General features: G+C 36.6%; 1 protein-coding gene and 1 long non-coding RNA gene across 13 annotated transcripts; both read right to left on the bottom strand.

Annotated features, from left to right (window-relative positions):
- Nucleotides 1-896: 896 nt before the first annotated feature.
- rgma (repulsive guidance molecule BMP co-receptor a) lies at nt 897-21,120 on the bottom strand. Of its 2 annotated transcripts, none has more exon segments than NM_001045011.1 (4): nt 897-4,179; nt 6,004-6,521; nt 10,631-10,746; nt 20,674-21,120. In NM_001045011.1, coding segments are annotated over 4 exon segments (1,350 nt in total). In that variant the 5' UTR covers nt 20,688-21,120; the 3' UTR covers nt 897-3,477.
- Nucleotides 12,517-17,017, bottom strand: LOC147839738 (uncharacterized). Of its 11 annotated transcripts, XR_015514993.1 has the most exons (6): nt 16,954-17,017; nt 16,014-16,110; nt 15,602-15,779; nt 15,122-15,205; nt 14,479-14,568; nt 13,068-13,206 (listed from the first exon to the last, which is right to left on the bottom strand). It is a non-coding gene; the product is annotated as an uncharacterized LOC147839738 (long non-coding RNA). The 11 variants fall into 11 exon arrangements; XR_015514990.1 differs by lacking the exon at nt 15,602-15,779 and having other exon boundaries at nt 12,517-13,206; nt 14,479-14,571; XR_015514992.1 differs by lacking the exon at nt 15,602-15,779 and having other exon boundaries at nt 13,051-13,206.
- Nucleotides 21,121-21,443: the final 323 nt, after the last annotated feature.

Below are 21,443 nucleotides of genomic sequence, written 5' to 3'. Positions count from 1 at the left end.
AAAATAAAAACTTGGAGCTAATGGTAAATTAAGACGTGTTAAGTAGACCAAAAACATTTCTTTTGAAACAGCTATATGGTTAATATTAAAGTTAAATAGTCACTACAATCGACATTTAAACTATATTTTAACAATTGTTTATGTATATATAGTAATATAAGTCCAAGTTAATTAATTGTGTGGACAATGGGGGACTCAAAAAATGTTGAAACCCAAAAGCTAAAAATAAATATATGCTGTTGTTTAAATACTATTTTAATTCACTTCATTACGTATAATGTTCTTTACAGATTAATGTAGGCTAATTTTTCAAAAGTCAAAAATGTTTAAAAGCAGTGATCTAAATGCTAAATAAATGCAAATAAATTAAAAATGACTTTACCAAGGCTGTAGTGTGCCAGATTTTCGCGCGCTTCATTATGCACGTGCACGGCATCAAGGAAGTCTTTAGGAGAATGGCGTGAATTGCCGAGGTGAGTAGCTTATTTCATAGACAAATCACACATTTTATATAATTTTCCAACACGTTTTAACATTAACAGATTAAAGTAAGTTCTAAGTAAGTTAAATAAAAAAAAAATCAACAAAATATTACGTTTTTTTCCTTAGGTAGTGTTTTCTTTATCTATGTAAATCTACACGTACTACGTATTAATTAAAAAAAAAACTTTGGTAAATCCGTCTGCTCAGTCTTTTAAGCTTGTTACTTTAGGTGTTATCTTTTAACAGACATAACTTGTTCTTTCTTTGAAAGGCTATGTTCAGTAACCTGAGTTTACCAAATCCACCCTTTAGGTGTCAGTCTTGCCTCAATGTATCTGCACCGATGTGTACTGAAAATGCTACCTGATGTGGTGGAGCCACTTCGATTTTCAAACAAAAACGAACACATCAAAAACAATTCAACATGACACTTTATTTTTTTTCTTCAATAAATAATTTACAGTATTTACAGGTGGTGTGTGGCACCGCTTTAGTCCTACATACAAAAACAGACTAAGCTGTCTGGTAACTCCCATTCAATGTTAATACATTTGAAAACATTATCTTTCACTTGTATCCTTTAGTGTAACAGTTCTGATGATAACCTCGTTCACCATCAAGTTAAAACCAAGTAAGAGCTAGGTTAAGAGAATAAAAACATAAAGTGCTTTTGTAATAAACAACACATAAACACCGCAAGTCACAAGTTTCCTACTTAGCATTTAGGACACAATGTCAGCTTTTTACTCCTGTTTTAAATTAAATCTGAATAAGTCCCTTATCTTATGTTTTGTGGCATTTGTGTACACAAAATTCCTTTAAATTTAAAGGTAGATTTTACCACACCCTCTGATGTACCAAATAAAATCTGCACAAAATATTATTTGCCATATCACACAAACCTGTCACATTACACATAAATTCAAAAAGCACTGACAACACAATCACACTTAAACACAAAGGTCATTACAATCATTTTGTATGCTTTCAAATGTTTCTTTAAAGCCATTAACTGCACCAACACAAAGCTTTCTTAGCAGTAGTAAGGCTCGCAAAACTTTACAGTGTAAGAATAAATTACCATGAAGTCATTGTGAAAGCGTTGTAAGTATAATTAATATCTAAACCATAGTTTCATAGTTTTTACTAACAGAAAAGAAACACTGATAAGAGACAGCTGTGACAGATGTTCTTAGAAGAAATGAGACATGGAAATTAGGCTGCGTGGGCTTTATCTTCAACAGAGACCTTTCCAACAGTCTTTAGACATGGCCTACAAAACTATTGTTCTACCAAGGGTGCAGTTTCACTCTTCAAAATAGTGGTGCTATGTAACGTGTGACTAGCTCGCCAATACTATTACTGCTATATACAACACTGAGTGCCAGTAATCCTGAGCCTGCTAATGGCTGAAGAGCGAATGCCCCCATTTCAAATATCACGAGAAATCCATGGCAGATGTTCTCAATAGCTCCTGCACTGGTCCATCTACCATACTGTAGGTTAGCAGCACCTTCCATTATTAAACACAATCAGGACATCTGGTTTGAGCCCAAATACTTAAGTGAACCACAAAGGCCCCATGAGAGAGAGAGAGAGAGAGAGAGAGAGAGAGAGAATTCAGCTGTTTGGGAAATTGTTGGCACCATGGCTTGTTCTTTGGCAAAACGCCTCTGCCATAAATTCACAGATCTACAGAGTCGTGAGTTAAACGGGGCCTACAGCACAGCCACGTCGACACCCTTTTGAAATGGAGAGCAAGGCGTTGCTTTTTAAGAAGCAGTAAGGATGATTGATGGATCTGCCTTGTGGGTCCCATCTCAAACTGCACACATTGTATGGAGAAACTTGGCTCTCTCCTGGATATGTACGTTGATTGTTGTGTTACCTACTGCAAACTGACATGATTCATTTTTTTTCCATAACATGTTTATCTGAAGCAGGTTGACAACTCTGTCATGGGCCACACCATAGTATGGCTTGCATTGTTTGTCTTTCGACTTGACTGAACAAAGTAAAGAAAGTAATTCTCTATGTGCCTGAAAATTTGTTCCGGCTGAATGCCCAATTTGACAATGGAGAGAATTCAGTAAATATTTTAAGCAGTATAGGTGTAACTTAAACTCTGACTGACACTAAGGTTGACACCCTTTTTATATAAAATGTAGGAAAGAACTCTTGGCAGGCCGTAAAACTTCTTACTGACCCATGAACCACCACACCAGAGCTACATTGGGACCCTGGGTGCAATATACAGCTATTATGAAACACTTCACTCACATATACAACCATTCATACGATCACCCACACAGTAACACTCATCTTTCACACATAAACTAACTATACAAAATGCCTGATGTTATGGCCTATTAATCTCCTCTGTAGATAACATGACTTACTAGTCTGACATGGCCTTGGCCAGGGGGCTTTCTTTAGAAAGCTAACATTTTTCCAAAGCTGGAGCTTCTTCAAAGAGAGAACTCCTGCCGCCCTTCCATCATTTGAAGACATTAATAAAGGCTCTTGTCATGTCCTCCAACCTGTCTCTGGGAGACATGCTTCAGCTCTCACTTGGCATCAAGTGTACTGAAGAACATCTCCAAACTCTTCTTTCTGCGAAGGATCATCCCCCTCTCACTTCTGTCAGTGGCACATCACCCTGGTTGGATTGAGGATGGTTTAATCTGATCCGAGTATCAGGACCTCTAAGCACTGCCTTTTTCTGTCATTAAGCAGTTATGAGATCAGCAGGATGACTGCAGAATGGATCTCCAGGAACGCTTCTGCTCCGGCCCGATGAATGAACATACACGATGAACACGAGAGATGAGTCCATGGCATGACACAAGACACACAAGTGTGAAAGCCCTCGGCAGAAGCTCATGCTCTAGCTGAGAAGCCCAGCCTCTGGTAGATGGAATACAACACGGTGAGAGCAGCACTTCACATGCATACAGCATCTTACATCCATTTAACACAGATGTCCAATGGGAACTACAGACAAATGGAACACGAGTCAATCCATAACTGCACAATGACAAAGCTGATGAAGATTAGAATACTAAACGCCAATTTTCTGGAGGCAGAGTTAAATATTGTATCCTTTTCAAAGAGATGGTACTTGTTTTTGTTGGAGTGGAGCATTTTAACATCCTCAAAGGCGTAGTAGGCCGCCAGAGTGAAGTTGATATCCCCGGAAGATAGCAGGTCAAAAACACACGATTGAAAGTACAAATCCTCAACAGGTAGACGTTCTTTGCACTTGGCCATGGCTGACTGGTACGTGAAGCCATAGGAAGGGTTCCCTGGACGTCCCCGGCCTACACCATGGCTCTCTGCTGCTCGTGCCTTAAAGGTCCTGAAGTCTATTCGCTGGTTGGCAGGGCAACCATGCAGGCAGAGGTAAAGATCCTGATTGTCCTGGTCTTCCACTGAATTTACCACCTCCTCTGGCATCCGCACAGCAAAGGTAAGGTAGTGGCCAACTTTCCGAACTACAATTGTTGTGCCAATATAACGTGCCTGGATCTCCACATGTTGTCCAGGTACCTTCTCTACCACACGTAGGGTGTTGGCCCCATGGCCCTCACCTCCATTCTTCGAACCATCAATGAATGCAGCAGGAAGATCTTCGGTCTCTGCACGGTACGTCTTCTGGTCTACGCATTCTTGAAAGCTGTTGAAGATGATTGTTAGCTGTGGTAAAACAAGAAAGGGGGTAACAAGTGAGAACAAATCTTTTAAAAGATGTGCTGTATCTCATCTACAATAACAATTATTAGTTTGGACATTAAGACATTAGGAACAAAAGAGATAAAGTAGGCTCACTGAACTGTGCTAGTTAACACCATAATTAATGAATCAGATTTAAGGCAAAAAATAACAAACAAAAAAAAAGCAAACGGTTTTCCATGTTTAAAAAGGTATAGCATTTCAATCAAAACAAAGCTAACAATCAGCAGCCATAGAAGTAAACGGTTTAATGCACCACTGCATATGGCAAAATATGTTGACTAAGTACTTCATTCTGCATAACTGAGCCTTGTCTTCATAAAACCAGACTGTGTAGTGCAGACCCTCTATGCCCAGAAGCTTTCGTAATGTCACATTTCAGCAGCAGCAGCTCAAGATACAGGGGGCCAATGTAAACGCACTCTGCAGAAACACAGGTCCAGTCTATGTTACAGCAGGCCTCAGTATGCAGACACAAAGGCAATCCATTCATGCTGCTCAGAGCCTGCCTGTGAACCCCGGATTCAGCTCCAGGGAGTGGACTCGCGCCAGCTAGAGAGCACAGCCTGCGCAGGGGCTAATTAGAGAAGGCTGCTCCTACCTCTGACTCCTCCAGCAAGCTGCCATTAGGAGGCCAATGGACTGCTGACACATAAGTGACCTCGAGATGTCCAGGCTGCTCTGATCTTGCAAATGATGCATAAGAGTGTGTGTCTTCGTCCAAGTTATGTGGGGGAAAACTTAGCCCAAACCAACCCATAATCACTAATGACACAGTGATCTGGCCCCTGTTAGCACCACCCACCCAAGGCTAACTTTCACAGGACACTGAGAGCTTGTTTTAAGTAAAGGGCCTATCAATAAACAAGGGGTGTCTTGTTTGCACAGGTGCCATCTGCCCGCAGACCTGTTTTTGCTTTTGTCCAAGTCGAATGACCTCTAAGTCACTGTCATTTATTTCAAGAAACAGCCAACCTAAAAAAAAATATTGTGATCCTTTTCCCTCCTGCAAGAAAGAACTGAGCGTCCGTCTACTTAATGGGGAATCATTAGAGGTTTCTGATGGCGGAAAATTGCCCTGTTTCTTAATGTGAATAAGTACAAAGTTCTTGTGTTTTTCTGCCACGAGGAAAAACTCAACCCTGGTCACACAATTACAGCAGCCAAAAGGACAACAGACATAGTAAAATTAGCATTCAGCAATCAGACACATAAATTTGTAGTCCTGTGCTTTCACCTTAGGCTCTACAGCTGGCCAATTCTGAGGCAGCTCCCTAGTTTGTCCAATGGGCCGTAAAGCAAAACAATGATAATTTATGAGGTATGAGGGCCAACTAATTCAGAAAAAATATCGGCAGTTTCCTGTATGGACTGAGCACTTAGTTAAAACAACAAGACTTTTAAATCACACAAACAATAGCAAAGACTGATATAGCAACATAAATTTGAACTTTCCAAATAAAAATAAGTGCTTTAGCCTTGTAGAATTGTAAGTTATCACCTCCCGTTTGTTTATGGCATTCCTAATACAAAAAGTATCAGGCTTTCATCAATTGCTCCTCTTATCACGTCTTCATCTGTCGTGGAACAGATCCAAATGCTAACTAGAGTCTGCACTTAGTCTGCTTTCTCTTCCCACTGGCAAAACCACTTTCACCATTAACTAGTTCCTTGCTGAAACAAGTTTCTTATAAGTTGCGTTGGCCAAAAAAGTACTTGTGAAATAAGACCACACACTGATGCAGGAATGATTTTTGCTTTTTTATGTGAGGCATAAAGTGTCTTTACCTTGCTAGTAGCTGTAGCTGAAGATCCAACAACAACTGGAGTGTTTGTAACTTGGACAGACAGGTACTTATTGTGGATAAGTGGCCAGGCTCCCTCAACTTTACAGGTTTGAAAGTCATCGTTGAATGTGCGAAGATGTGGATCCCCAAAAAAGCCACAATGGGTGTAATTGGGAGGTGCAGCATTACGTGGTAGACTCCGCTCATAATGGCATACCTCTGGCTCGTCAGAGGGAATATGAATGTCTGTTTGGGGTGGTGACAAGACTGGGGGTGGGACTGTGCGGGCACGAGGCTGGGTAGTGGGCCCTTCTTTGGAGCAGTTGTGTTGGCTCATAAGATCCTCTATACCATGTTGGGCTGAATGGTAGGCCAGGTCACCCCGGCATGTACGAGCGGTGCGACGTACACAACTGTTGTATGCTCGCAGAGCAGTGCAAAACTCCTCTTCTGGGCCAGAATTGGAGGTGGAGGCCCAGAACTCTGAGTTACACTTGAGGATCTTACACTGCAGAGTGGCTGTAAAGCAAAAGAAAAGAAAGCATAAACCCAAGGGCATAGAGAGGTTATATCCAAATTAACATGAAACAGAGATGAAATAAGCATTAACCTGAGTTATAAACAAAACTGATTTGTTTGTTGTTAAAAAGTTGCAATTTAAAAATGAATATTTAAGACAGTATTGAGGAGAGAATTTGTGAGTTGTTATGAATACATTAAGAAACTGGCATACTTAAACATAACATTATAAAAATATTTAGCAACACTTTTTAATTATTATTTATTATTGAACTTAAAACTTAAAAAGTTAGTTCACCCAAAAATGAAAATGATACCATGATTTACTCACCCTAGACTATTCCCCACAGTTTGGGTTTATTAATTTTTGTTTGTTTTGTTGACTTCTACAGTATTTTTTTTCTACTATAAATGTTTATGGTTACAATATTCCAACATTTTTCAAACTATCTTCTTTTGTGTTCAACAGAAAAAAAATCTAATTGGTCTAGGGCGAATGGATAATAGTAACATTTTCCTTTTGGGTGAACTATCCCTTTAAAACTCCAGGTTTTTAGAATGTTATGTTCAAGAATGGCAGTTGCTCAAGGCCTTCATAACAACACATGAATTCTCTCTACATCTGGACAAAGTGAGGCTTTAATTTCATCAGTAATAAAAACAACATTCCAACCATGTTCCAAGTTTCTGCATTTTGCCAAGTGCTCTCTAAATGTAGTACAGAGCAAGGCTATTGTTGTTTTGTCGCCTTTAAAATTTTATATAAAATGAAGTAGACCAATCAACATTGTAAGCTAATCAGCGACAATTAATTGGTTTTATGTAAAATTTAAATATTAATGGAATATTGTGATTATATTTATATCACAGGAGAGAAAAGCTCAAGACCTAAGAGCTATTGTTATACAAAACGTAAAGCAATAAGCATCTAAATAGGCATCATTACAAAATAATGAACTCTCGACAGGCTTATCTAACTTCATTACCTCACCGTAAATGACATCACTTTATATTAGTAAAAGGCTGTATGCTGTATCGAAAAATTCCAAGATCCCAGTTGGATATCTGGCAATTACACACTGTTTAAGGTGTAACACAAATTAATAGCATTAAGACAAATGGGAAGGAAGCTTTCAAACTGATATTCGCACCAACAAAAGTCTACAATTTAGAAGTGCTAATCATCTCATATCAAATTCACACTCATTCACACCTTGTGCTGTCTCTTTGCATTGCTAAGCAGATAGTGGGGGTGCTTTTGAGTAAAGCACCGTGGGTGTCAGTGACCGAGGGCAAATGCACATCTGAAAAAAAATCACTTAGGGTTTAAACAGAAGGGGGTAGCTGTTTGTGTGTATGTATGTGTGTGTGGGAGGGTGTAGTCCTAGGACTCTGAATGAAGACAATGCAATTTGCCATTGAGAAGAAACCAGCAGAGTCATAAATTAGCCCTGTGTAAAGGGATTAGGTAGAGTTTCATCAGCCACGCAGGGCAGGAGGGAAGGGGGGGATGAGGACAGCCTTAAAGAAACAGGATCTCTGGAGAGAAACTGGCTCCAGGACCAGTGGGCGGAACATAGAGTAGGTCTCACCATTCCACAGGTCAAACTGGATATGAGATAGCCACCTGTCCAGAGCAAAAGGCCGTAATCAAAGGCAAAAGCAATTTCAAGCACATTCCCCTTCCTCGGATTACAAGCGCTGAATTGCAATGCAAAGGCTTTTGAATCATGTGGTTTTCTTTATTTAAAGATGATCTCTTTCGTTTGATAAAATCCTAGGACATGCCAAACCTAGACACAACTGCCGACTTTGTTTTCAAATGATCACACATCTATCTTTTTTAGTTCTCAGTCACATACATCTTCCACCTACCTGCTACAAAGAGCATTTATCATCCATCTGATAAGAGACAATAGGCTAATTTAAGATGTCAATGACTAGAGCATGCATGATTGCTTTTTGTTTGGCATTAAATAACTTGGAATACGGACAGAGCACTGGGTGTGAAATCAAACTAAACGCTACATACAACTAACCAGAATCTTGACAGTTCAAAACAATACTTGTAAGTAACGTTATTATATTAAGATACACAACAATTAATTATCACAGTCATGTGAATGTGCCTACGTTCTTCAACACATCACAGATTACACTCTTCTTCTTCTTCTTCTAATATACAGTACTCAGCATGATTGAGTACACCCCATTTTGAACAAATATTTTTATCTGTTTCTCAGTGAATATAGACATTGTATTTTGGTGCATTTAAACAAAACAGATTTAACAGATAACCACCAAACATCTCTAGAAATTGAAAGATAAAACAATTACATTTAAGCAAAATATTGCAAAACAAAAGTACAACCAACAACATTTTAACAGATAATTTACTTTTTTTTTGCTTTTCTGGATTTTTCCTCTTTTTTTGTTTGTATTAAATATTTTTCTCTAACATAAATTTGAGTGTCCTAGTTTTTGGACCATTCTCGTAAGTTATTTCGTTAGATAAGCTCCAGATTTGGTTTCAGTACTGACTAATCTAATGTATATGCACAAAAATAATAATGTATAGCTTCCTATTAAAAATATGAATTTAAAACAGATTTTTGAGGGGTGTACTTATACATGCTGAGCACTGTACACTTTATGAATTGAACAAGTTTTAAAAGAAATTTCTTACAAAACACATATGAATTTTAGTGTGAATAACAACTTGCATTTGTAGAAAGATGTAATACCGTTTTTTGTTTTATTTATTTTGAAGTGTTTGGTTTAATACATGCATAAGTTTTTGCTATTATTTACAGAACACACTGAAATGTCATTCGACAGTGTCATTTAACAATAGTTTGTTAGCTTATATTAAAAAAATATATATATTTAAGAAATAAAATGCAGCCTCCACAAATGAACTGAAAATTAAAAAACTTCATATTTTGCAACTATCCTTTAAAACACTATTTTTTCTATTTGACAGCAGAGTTGATTACAACAATTTTTACAAAATAAAATGTATTTTCATATGTACAAATCGAAATTATTAAATTATTTCCACATTGTTTCTCTCATGATTTTGGTATTTTATTTTCACAGTTGACCCATAAACAATTATGGGAAGGGTGACCTGAGAGGGTTTTGATCTTTTAGGATTTTATCAGCTGTTACTGACATCAACACTTAAATTATAAAAATATTAACAAAGGTAAAACATTTACAAAATGACCCTAAACAACTGCATTCAGTTGATATGCTGGGAATGTCAACAATAAAATATTACAGTTAATGTGCAAACACAACTGTATGAAAATGTATGCACTTCTACAACACAGCACTACAACTTTATTTTCATACTGTGAAGTCAAGGTATGCAGTACATCGCTTTGTGGGAATTCATCCTTATATATTTGTATACATTACATGCATACAAATATATCTATAGTCAACTTCTAAAAATGTTAAGTAATATGTTTGGCTTCGTTCAGGAACATTGTTTTACCATAGAGAATACGCTCTTTATCTTTTGTATATTTTTCCCCCAAAAGTCCAGCAAAGGCATGCTAGATGTGGAGGGTTCGCTTCCCCTCCCCCAAACACAACAGCACGTCTCCGGCAGAGCTGTGGGAAACACTGCGCTAGTGCAGCCAGCAGGATCGAACCGAGTCTTCGGACCATTGCGCTTTAATCGTGCTGTTTAAGCAAGGAATCTAAACGACTAAAATCCGCATTATAGCACTGGCTGTCCTCGAATGCAAAAAGAGTCCAGCACCGTCAACTTCAAACGCTACGCTATTTAGCAAAAACTTAAAAAGTTATAAACAATTACATTACTAAGGAACGCACACTGAAATGTTTTATATGATAAATATCTTTTAGCAGACATAACTGGGTCATGACTCAACAAATTACACCCAACTGCATTTAATTTGCTGCTAAGTAACAAAGTGTGCGTTATTTCAACATGCCCTGGGTGTTTGTAGCTGTTTTGTAGCGATTATGTTACATCATTTATTCGACAATTAAATACAAAGAAACACAACGCGACTCTACATTCCTTATGCCAAACCTCAGCTTAGAAATGTTAGGGGAAAGGTTTTGTTTCTTACCTGCTGGAAACAGACTGAGAAACAGTGCAAGGAACTGGCAGACTTGTAGCGCCGATGGTCCTGCTCCTTTCCCCATAACCATCCATCCAGCACGGGACAGCGCTCCTCTCCTCTCCCTATTTACACCAGCAATGTGAAGAAATGCGAATTAAAGAAATGCTGCGACTTTCCACTTGAAGTTGTCGAAAAACCGCCACACTCAGAATTCATGCCGTCTACCTTCCGTCGTACAAATATCACTGCTTTTGTCAGGTACTCTGCGTGTTCACACATTCCCAACCCTCACTAGAAAAGTGCCATCGATCTTCCAGTTCGCTAGTGTCAAGAGGGTGCAGCCTACACCGCGAAGAGCACCAATAAGAAGTCACTGTTTCACCACCAACCCCTCACTAGTTTCAGATTACGCCTGGGCTTTGAAAAGTACTTCACCCGCTTGCAATGTAGGCTACGAACACGAAAGTGAGCGCATTACTCTTTTAACAGGCTACATCAAGTGTAAATAATACTTTACTGTTCGGGGTGTAGCCGCTGGATTTTCATTTAGGACAGAATCATAACAAGAGTGGAACTACGTTTGATTCAAGAAACCTTTATACTTTTAAAGATAAAGACAATGAATTCCACAAAAAAGGTTTAGAAAGGGGAGAAGTTTAAATGTTTATTTTCCTTTAAGTAATGCTTATTGATTCTTTGAAGAAGCTAAAAGTATTATTCTGTGGGAATCCTATTACAAATAGACAAACATTTTGGAATCTCTATTTTTACAAGTGTATTAGCACAATAAGCAAATGCACGATAATTAAATAATATATATATATATATATATATATATATATATATATATATATATATATATATATATATATATATATATATATATATATAATTGTGTTTTTTACATGATGGGTGCAATATTGTTTACATAATTAACATAATATTTAATATATCATATTATGATATAATATATTAACATATATATTTATTTTATTTTCATGATTATTGAAGAGTTTAGTTTTTAGCAGAGTTTAGCAGAAAGCTCCAACTTCTCCAAATAATGTTGTAATCCTAAAAACCTTGATTACCTTGGCTCCAGTGTTTAATTAAGGTTGGCACTAAACTCTGCAAAACAGTGGCCCTCCCATGAGCAGGATTAGACACCTCTGGGTTAAAGGCCCATTTAAATGTAAGAGAGAATCGATTTCTGATTTAAATTACATTGGAAACTAATTCTTTATTTGTACACTACTGCAGGCTAAACAAAACGAGTAGATTATTTTGAAGAAAAAGCCAATACGTTAAACTAAATTCACAATAATATAATTATGATCACTTGATACATACAGCATGTCAACATAAATGCGTTTAACCATTCCGCTGTCATCAATGCATTGGGTTTATATAGCCAATATGGGATGTGACACAGATTAAGAGGTCTAACAAGCCCCAGATAGCAAATTACATCTGGCCCAGATATGGCCCACATCCCCCATTTTCTTCTGGCCCACATACCGCGCGGAATGACGGCGATGACTCAACCTGATTGTGGCTGACATAAGGATCCAAAAGTCAGCCACAACTGAACCAGATCTGGGCCATATCTCAGAAAAAGCATGGTCCATATCTGGGCCAGATGTGGCCCATACATTTTCTCAGATCTGGCCCAGCTGCGGCCCATGCACATTCTCAAATCTGGCCCAGCTGCGGCCCATGCACTTTTTCAGATCTGGCCCAAATGCAGCCCATGCAGTTTCTCAGATCTGGCCCAGACGTGGCCCATGCAATTTCACAGATCTGGCCCAGATCTGGTTCAGTTGCGGCTGACTTTTGGGTTAGATGTGGCTCACATCTACATTTGGTAGCTATATAAATCACATTAAAAGGAATGCTTAGTTTAAATTGCTTTATTTAAAAAAATGCTTTAAAGGAAGCATATAAATTGATAAATACAAATATATAATTTATATAAATTATATAAATAGATGCATACAAAAAAACAACAACAACAGTTTGATCAATGCAATACAAATAAATATATGAATTAGATAAATAAATGCATACAGAATTATCACAAATTAAATGCAAATAAATATATATAAAAGTTAAAATTAGGTAAGTGGATACACAGAATAAGAAGAACATACAAACACAAATGTATATACAAATTAGATAGATACAGAATAAACACAGAAAATATATATATTTTTTTATAAAATGCATATTAATTAAATGAACAAATATTTTATAACCATAAAGCCAGAACCAATAATTAAAAAGATATATAAAGGGCAATCCAAAAACAAGATCAGAGGCGAGGCAGGGGTCAAATAAACAAATGATAATTACAGAAACAAGATAAACAAGTATGAGTAGACGGAACAAACACAGAAATCGCATATTTAACTAAACATATTACTTAAATAATTACAACTAAATATTTATTAGCATTTTCCCAGAACCAAAAAAAATAATAAAAATTTAATTAAATAAACTGAAAATCCAACAGGGCAGTCCAAGAGTGAGGTCAGGGGCGAGCAAGGGTCAAAGCCAAAAAAAAAAACAGTCCAATGCAAAACATCCTGAAAATAGGAGGACAACAATTAAAAGGTGCTGTTTGCAGAGTACATACAGGCACAACTCGATTAGACTTTTAAGCACTTTTTTAAGCACCTATTTTTATTTTTAAGACTGACAAGCAACGTATTGAACACCTGAAATGTATTCTCAGCAATACATAAAAACATTCCATAGGAACTACCTATTGATTTATAAAAAATAAAAAAATAATATTAATATAATATTTCATAGTATTAAACCTATTTTAAATGTGCTTGTGAAATTATTGTTTTTTTTATGTTTTCGTAGTTGGAAAGAGAACTGAAAATTAAATTACAATAAATTAAAGGACTAGAAATACTATTACATTGCTAAAATAAAACAAATTTTAGTAAATAATACTAATACAGAGTAAAAGTACATGGTACTATTTTAGTTAGTTAAATTTGAAAAAAAAAATCTGATTTTCATAACGGACAAACAAGTGTAAACTTGTTTGAATGGTTTAATTGTTTAATTACAAGACTACATAAAAAGAAATTTGCACTAACAAAGAAAGTTTATTTTAAGGAAATATATTTTCAAGCTTAGGAAGGTTTTACGTATATGATGAAAAGATGTAAAAATTTAAAATGTAGCCTTTTATTTACACATTTTACACAGTTTTTCTTGTTTGCTCATTCTGTGTCTACCTTTACAATCTGGCAAATTTGTTGCTTAAATAACTTTTATAGTACTTGGATTTTTTTTTACATAATTATAAACAAATGACTTTACAAAAAAATATATTTTAAAAATAATAAAACAAATGACTTCATTTCATTTGAGGTATTTGAAATATTTTTTTACATTTTCTACATTTTTCAAAGCAGTGTTTTAAGAGCCTTATTGTTTATTTTGATAAATTTAATAACAGATTGCTTTGACCTGTAATGCCTGTACAATTTAGTGACGCTTTAAGACAGACTATGTATAAATCATACAAATACCTCATTCAAAAACGTTTCCAGCATACCAACCCCGTGACGTCAGACACAGCAATATTACAAGATGGGGGTGCCTTTGTGCTAAAAGCTTTAGTAAAACATGCCCTTTTCATCAAAATTGTTACATTAATCAAGTTTGGTTATTATATTTTTATTAAATCGGAAAGCAATTTACGAAATAACGTAAACTTGATTGACTGCATCACTTCTACTACAAGACACTGGGAAGAATTTTTGCTAGGAAGATCTGACACTCAAAGTTTACTCCATCAATTCATAGTCTGAAATCTTGGTAATTAGTGAAAGTACCTTTGAACTGACCGCAGATCTTGATGTAGTCTTTTTTGATCTGGTCTTCTCCACTTTCGATCCTTCCCTGGGTTCATCTTTACAAGGAACCTGCTGAATGGAAAAAAAATACTTAGTGATAAAAACCTGGACTATATCATGCTCTAAAATATTTGAAATAAAAGCAGCGTAACAGGACAAGCTAGTGGTGGAGGTTTGCTAGAAAAATCTGTGAGAGAGGATGTTGTGTGTGAGTCAGACTGAGATAGACTGTTGTATGAAAGTGAGAATGCATTCACAAGAGTGTGTGTTAGTTTGAGGATTTTGCTATTTTAAATATTAGGGTCCAACAGAGTAATTTGTTTAGTTAATTTGTTTAAAATTATTTTCATTGATTAAATACTTGCCCATTTATAGATGTAAAGAATAACCAAAAGAAATAATGTATTAAAATGTCATTATATTTTATATTCAATCTGCTAATCATTTGTTGTGAAATTTGAATGACTTCCATTCAGTATATGAATAAAATAAAATCAGAATAGGAATAAAACAATAGAACTCTAAAAAAAAAATACTTCCTATCAAAATAAAGCAGGTGCTTTTACCTAAAGGAACTTTATTAGTATGGTTCCCTGCTTCCAGTTAGTTCAATTTCAGATACCTCCATAATCTGTACTCTGGTGCTTCATTTGGTTCTTGACTTAAGAGTAACTGGTGTCGCATTCCAGGTCCATCACAATCTGAGCTAGAAGGACAATATGACAAAAGACAAGACAAATATGAATACACATAACATACAGAATAAAACATTTAAAGATATAGTTTACTATTCTGCCACCATTTATTCATCCTCTACTTGTTTCAAAGCAGTTTGAATCTGTTCAACACTAAAGCAGATATTTTGAAGAATGTTAGAAACCTGTAACTATTGATATACATAGTAGGAAAAACTGGGTTTGTGTTCATTCATTTTCTTTTCAGCTTCATCCCTTTATTAATCTGGGGTCACCACAGTGGAATGAACAGCCAACTTATCCAGCATATGTTTTACACAGCAGATACTCTTCCAGCTGCAACACATCACTGGGAAAAACCCATACACTCTTATTTACACACATTCACTATGTACAATTTAGCTTACCCAATTCACCTGTACCGCATGTCTTGTGGGGGAAACCGGAGCACCCGGAGGAAACCCACGCCAACACGGGGAGAACATACAAACTTCACACAGAAATGCCAACTGACCCAGCCGATGCTCGAACCAGAAACATTTTTGCTGGGAGGCAACAGAGCTATCCACTGTACCACCACACCGTCTGAGTTTATATTCAACAGAACAAAAAAAAAAAATTGAAACAAGTGGAGGATAAAAGATGTCATTATTATGTCATTATTAGATTTTTAAAATAAGCTATGACCTCACACAGTGATAAAATAGCACCAATAAATCTTGTAATATTTTAATAATAAATAAAACATAAAATATATTATTTCAGTTCCCAACAACCAGTCTGACATATACAAGTTACAAAATATGTACAATATTGTACCTGGTGTGCTTGATGATGAAGTCAAACAATTAGTAATGCACTGATGTGAGAGTTGTCCTTTCCTTCAGCTTGCATCCTTGCATGATTCCTTTCTTTTCTGTAACAAATTAATAAAATACAATCAATTTATAAAAATATTATTTTTACTTGCCACAAAACCATTTGTTTGGACTTGATACACAAGATTAATGGTGCAATTCAGTTTCCAGGCTGTTTTGAAGTGATATAAAACATAAGATATGGATTTTAAGCTTATTTAACACAATTGATTTTATTTTTTAACAAGGTTTAATATTTCATAACACACTTAGCCTTCTTTTTTAGCTAATTAATTTCCTTCATAAGTCATTTAACACATCATGTTTCAACTGTGGAGTTTTTTTCAAACGTTTTGGCTTTAAACATTTTTTTTATGCAGACCAGTCTCAACAGTGGCCAGCATGAACCACACATAACGTTACTCTGCAAACGTTTGCTGAAACTTGATAAAACACACATTAACCATCAAATCAAGATCATTAGGATTAACGTTACCAAAAAGAGACTGTTCATTCAGTGTTTGAGCTAAAACCAGTACAAAAGCAGAACTCGGCACCTTTTACAACTGTATAAAACGGACAGCATATGATTCATTCATTCAAGCTCCCGTTTCGACGCTGTTCTTCATATAACACGTCTAATTGATCATTTAATTGGGAATAAAGAGCGATTAAAAGGACAATTGTTACTTAAATGAATTTGTTAAAACCCCGAGCACAATCAACTTAACAGATTAACGTTACTGAACTGACGGCTGCCACCATTCTTAGCCGTTTTTAGCCATATTATCCACATATAAGTTACAGTTTTATCACTTTTCAAAACAGGGGCTTTTCTAACTAATAAAAACATTACCTGACGACAAATATCTCACAAATATGATTTTAAAATAATAACTTACCCGATATAAAGAAGAAGATGAAATGGCGGACTTGACTTCACTTCCTCGTTTGAAAAAAATAACCGTCATTCACAAGGCTCCGCCCACTCCACCGTAATGCAAGGATGAAGCGAAACACAAATTCGCCACCAGGGGGCAGTTTTACGATTATGTTTTTAAATAAATAAATAAATAAATATATATATATATATATATATATATATATATATATATATATATATATATATATATATATATATATATATATATATATATATATATATATAATATTATATATATTAGGGTAAGGGTAATTAGGCAAGTTATTTTATAACAATGATTTGTTCTGAAACTGTCGAAAAAATATATAGCTTAAAGGGGTTAATAATTTTGACCTTAAAACACTTTGAAAAAAAATAAAAAACTGCTTTTATTCTAGTCGAAGACTTTCTCCAGAAGAAAAAATATTATCAGACATACTGTGAACATGTCCTTGCTCTGTTATGTAACATGCTGTAATTCTAGAATATTTACTGTTATTTTTAATATTCAATAGCTTGTTATATAAAAACTATAACACTTTAAGATATATCTACAATTAACTAATTGCTAATTAACATGCTTATTAATAGCAAAATGTCTATAAAATTTGTGTACGCTGTTACAGGTGCATTAAAATTGGTCAGATTTATTTTATTATTTTTTGTGTTCTGTAAAATAAGTAAATAAAACTTTGTGTTGTTTACAAAGATCAGCTTATTCACGAACACATTCATGTTATTCACATTCTACTGCTCAGTTCTCTGACATTTTTTTCTATACAGTTATTTTATTCATAAACAAAACATTTATGTCTATTTAATATTCAAATTAAATAAAAAAAGAACAATGTTGTATGTGGCATTTAATCAAACAAAATCATTTTAAAAATGTAGAATTGCAAAAAATAACACCAAGAAAACAGCACTTTAATTCAGCATTATTAGATTATGAATTCATTTGTAAAATTTTTCATTAAAAAGTAGTACTAATAGCAAATTAAATCCACCCAGTAGGTGGCGGTAGGACACTGTCTTAATTCATTCAAATGGAGAAACTGAACAAAACATTAATGGATCAAAACATAATAAATGATGAAACTCATTGCATTTATAGACATTTATAGACATACCCTGTAATATGAAAAAAAATATATGAATTTTACTCATGCTGGAACATTTACATATAACAGATAATATAAATTTATATTCATAGCAGCCTTAAAGTAAAAATAAATCCATTATTGAGGAAATAAACTGAATTAATATGTGATAAGGTTACAAACATATACTTTCCCGGATAAGCAATAGCTTATTCCTATTCTTAATAACCTAAAGAATCATTTTCAATCTCAGAAAGTCTTATTTAGAACATGCAATGTTATTATTTTCAGAGAAGGTGTAGCACTCTCACTGCCTGATGAGGGACAATAATGTTAATAAAACACAGGAAACACAGAACTGCTGCTGCTTCACCTCAGAGTCTGTGTAATGTTTGAGCAGCAAGCCCCTCCCACTCATTAGGTATGCAGTCCATAGGCAGAAGTAGCCGATTGGAAAAATGTAAATCCTTGCATCACATTACATTAATTTACAATATTTATTTTCTATTTTCTACTTCATAAAACGAAAGTGTACAGACTTAGAAAGACAAATTAACTTTGATTTTCAATTTCTAATAATTTGTAACCACTTCAAAGGCTCCCGTTCATTTATAGTTAAACCGGAACTAAAAATACACAACTCGCACTACACTCGATGTGTCACACACGGGCCACATCTGGCCCACATACAGCAGGCCACAACTCACACTACACCCGGTGTGTCACACACGGGCCACATCTGGGCCACATATGGCAGGCCACAACTCACACTACACCCGGTGTGTCACACACGGGCCACATCTGGGCCACATACAGCAGGCCACAACTCACACTACACCCGGTGTGTCACACACGGGCCACATCTGGGCCACATATGGCAGGCCACAACTCACACTACACCCGGTGTGTCACACACGGGCCACATCTGGCCCACATATGGTAGGCCAGAACTCACACTACACCCGGGGTGTCACAGACGGGCCACATCTGGCCCACATACGGCAGGCCAGAACTCACACTACACCCGGGGTGTCACAGATGGGCCACATCTGGCCCACATACGGCAGGCCAGAACTCACACTACACCCGGGGTGTCACAGACGGGCCACATCTGGCCCACATACGGCAGGCTAGAACTCACACTACACCCGGGGTGACACATATGGGCCACATCTGGCCCACATACAGCAGGCCACAACTCACACTACACCCGGGGTGTCACACACGGGCCACATCTGGCCCACATACAGCAGGCCAGAACTCACATTACACCTGGGGTGTCACACACGGGCCACATCTGGCCCACATACAGCAGGCCAGAACTCACACTACACCCGGGGTGTCACACACGGGCCACATCTGGCCCACATACGGCAGGCCACAACTCACACTACACCTGGTGTGTCACACACGGGCCACATCTGGCCCACATACAGCAGGCCACAACTCACACTACACCTGGGGTGTCACACACGGGCCACATCTGGCCCACATACAGCAGCCCACAACTCACACTACACCCGGGGTGTCACACACGGGCCACATCTGGCCCACATACAGCAGGCCACAACTCACACTACACCCGGTGTGACACATATGGGCCAGATGTGGCCCATATGTCTCCTGCCATTGCCAGAAGTGAGCCATATGTGCCTTAGTTGGCCCAGATGTGGCCCAGAACTGTATGCTATCTGGGGCTTTATCTCACTACACTTTCTTAAATCAATCTCCCTGACACATTGCTTTCCCATATGTTACACAGGACGCAAAATATACTTCAGATCTTACTAGTGTTTACATTACATTTTTAAAAAGTTTTTCTGAGCTTTTCAGATGAAAAGGAATATGAAAGGATGTTGTTCATCTGCAATGCAAAGCTATTAATTAAAATATTAATAAAGTCCTGTCCAACCCTTGACAGGTCAAGGTAATTGAAAGTTCTGAAAGAGGAGGAGGGAAAGGTGGATATGTTATTTATGTTTTGTTTTTAGTGGTCAGCTGTTGCAGTCCAACAGATGGCGCTTGCACAGTGGTTGAGAATGAATGATATCTCCAGAGATGCGTCCTCAAGAACGTTTGAAAGAACCATGCTATTTTATTTACAGTTGAACTGGATGTCTTCTTTTTCTATTGATTTAATTTGAATGAAGGTCCTAAAATCCAGAACATGACATGACATCCCCTTGTCATAATGACGATTCTCGTTCTGATAGCCTATTAAGGATTTGTTATCCCAGTTATATTTGGGAGTTTATTAATCATCAAAGCGTGTGCATGATTTTCAGCTCGGCAAAGCTATTTTTTTACAATTTAAAAGAAGAGAAACATCTTTGGTGATTAGCTACAGAGGGAAAACGTGTAAAATGTAAATTTTCCTTTTCTAATATATAAATTTATTATTAAAATCAAATACAATCAAGACTATTATTACCATTATTACCCCTAATGAAGCATACACTGGGCTGCATACAATATATTGCAGACTCAAAAATCGTCTCAAATCTTGCAAGAGATGTAAAGCACACATGAGAGGAAGTCTCTGCATAATTTAGCCTTAAATTTGCAAAAGAATGAAAGTTATTTGTAACGAAATCACCCACCTTTTTGAATGCATGGAGCTCTTCAACACTTTTGGGTTGAGTTTCTTTGCGGAACCGGGATGAAGATTGTGGGTCGAAGCGCGTGCTTTGTATCAGTAATCCGATAATATTATTTAAGTCTATACATCGCTGTAAAGCTATATCAACCGTTGCTTTCGTGTCTGCATCTTGTCCCTTGTTCCGATAATTGTAAAGATTAGTCTTTATCTCAATGCTACTACTCTACTTGCGGTGTCTGATGTTATTTTCATCGGTGTCGTGATCTGGAAATGAAAGTATGATCCGTCAGCCAGTTTGTCGAGACACACACGATAAAACAGAAAACCTCGAGCATGTTTTCGAATCAACAGTGCTATTGGTTTAGCCGTGATATTCCCAGATTCGTCTGTGGCTCTCAGGACCGAGTAGGAAGAGCCCTCGGGGCAGCAGTGTTGATAGCGCTGGCTCGTTTCCTCGCCTCGGTGTTGTGAAATGACGAGTTTGAAAGTGTGTGAGGCGCAATGATCAGCGCTGCAGACTCCAACTCCCCACACTGTCACAGTCAATTCAGGGTTATGCCTGCTAAACCAAACCTATTTCGACCCTGACGGTTATTGAAATTCTTCCAGGTTATTATACTAGCACTAATTAATTATATGCACGATCACGATTACAAAATAAATGCATTAAAAAGACATTTTGTTCACACACTGTCTGCATGCTCTAATTTAGTGTTTGGATGTGTGTTTTCCACCCTATCTATCTATCTATCTATCTATCTATCTATCTAT

The sequence above is a fragment of the Danio rerio genome, chromosome 18 (genome assembly GCF_052040795.2).
Source record: "Danio rerio strain M-AB ecotype USA chromosome 18, GRCz13ab, whole genome shotgun sequence".
In the NCBI taxonomy this organism is placed as follows: Eukaryota; Metazoa; Chordata; class Actinopteri; order Cypriniformes; family Danionidae; genus Danio; species Danio rerio.
This window is presented reverse-complemented; position numbering and strand designations above follow the sequence as displayed.

Excerpts from the sequence above, each read along its gene's own strand:
- rgma (XM_087291854.1), bottom strand. The coding sequence starts at position 10,712 with ATGGTTATGGGGAAAGGAGCAGGACCATCGGCGCTACAAGTCTGCCAG. Across the intron at positions 6,522-10,630 it reads TCTCAGTCTGTTTCCAGCAG|CCACTCTGCAGTGTAAGATC; the intron begins GTAAGAAACAAA and ends TTTGCTTTACAG. Across the intron at positions 4,180-6,003 it reads CAGCTACAGCTACTAGCAAG|CTAACAATCATCTTCAACAG; the intron begins GTAAAGACACTT and ends GTTTTACCACAG.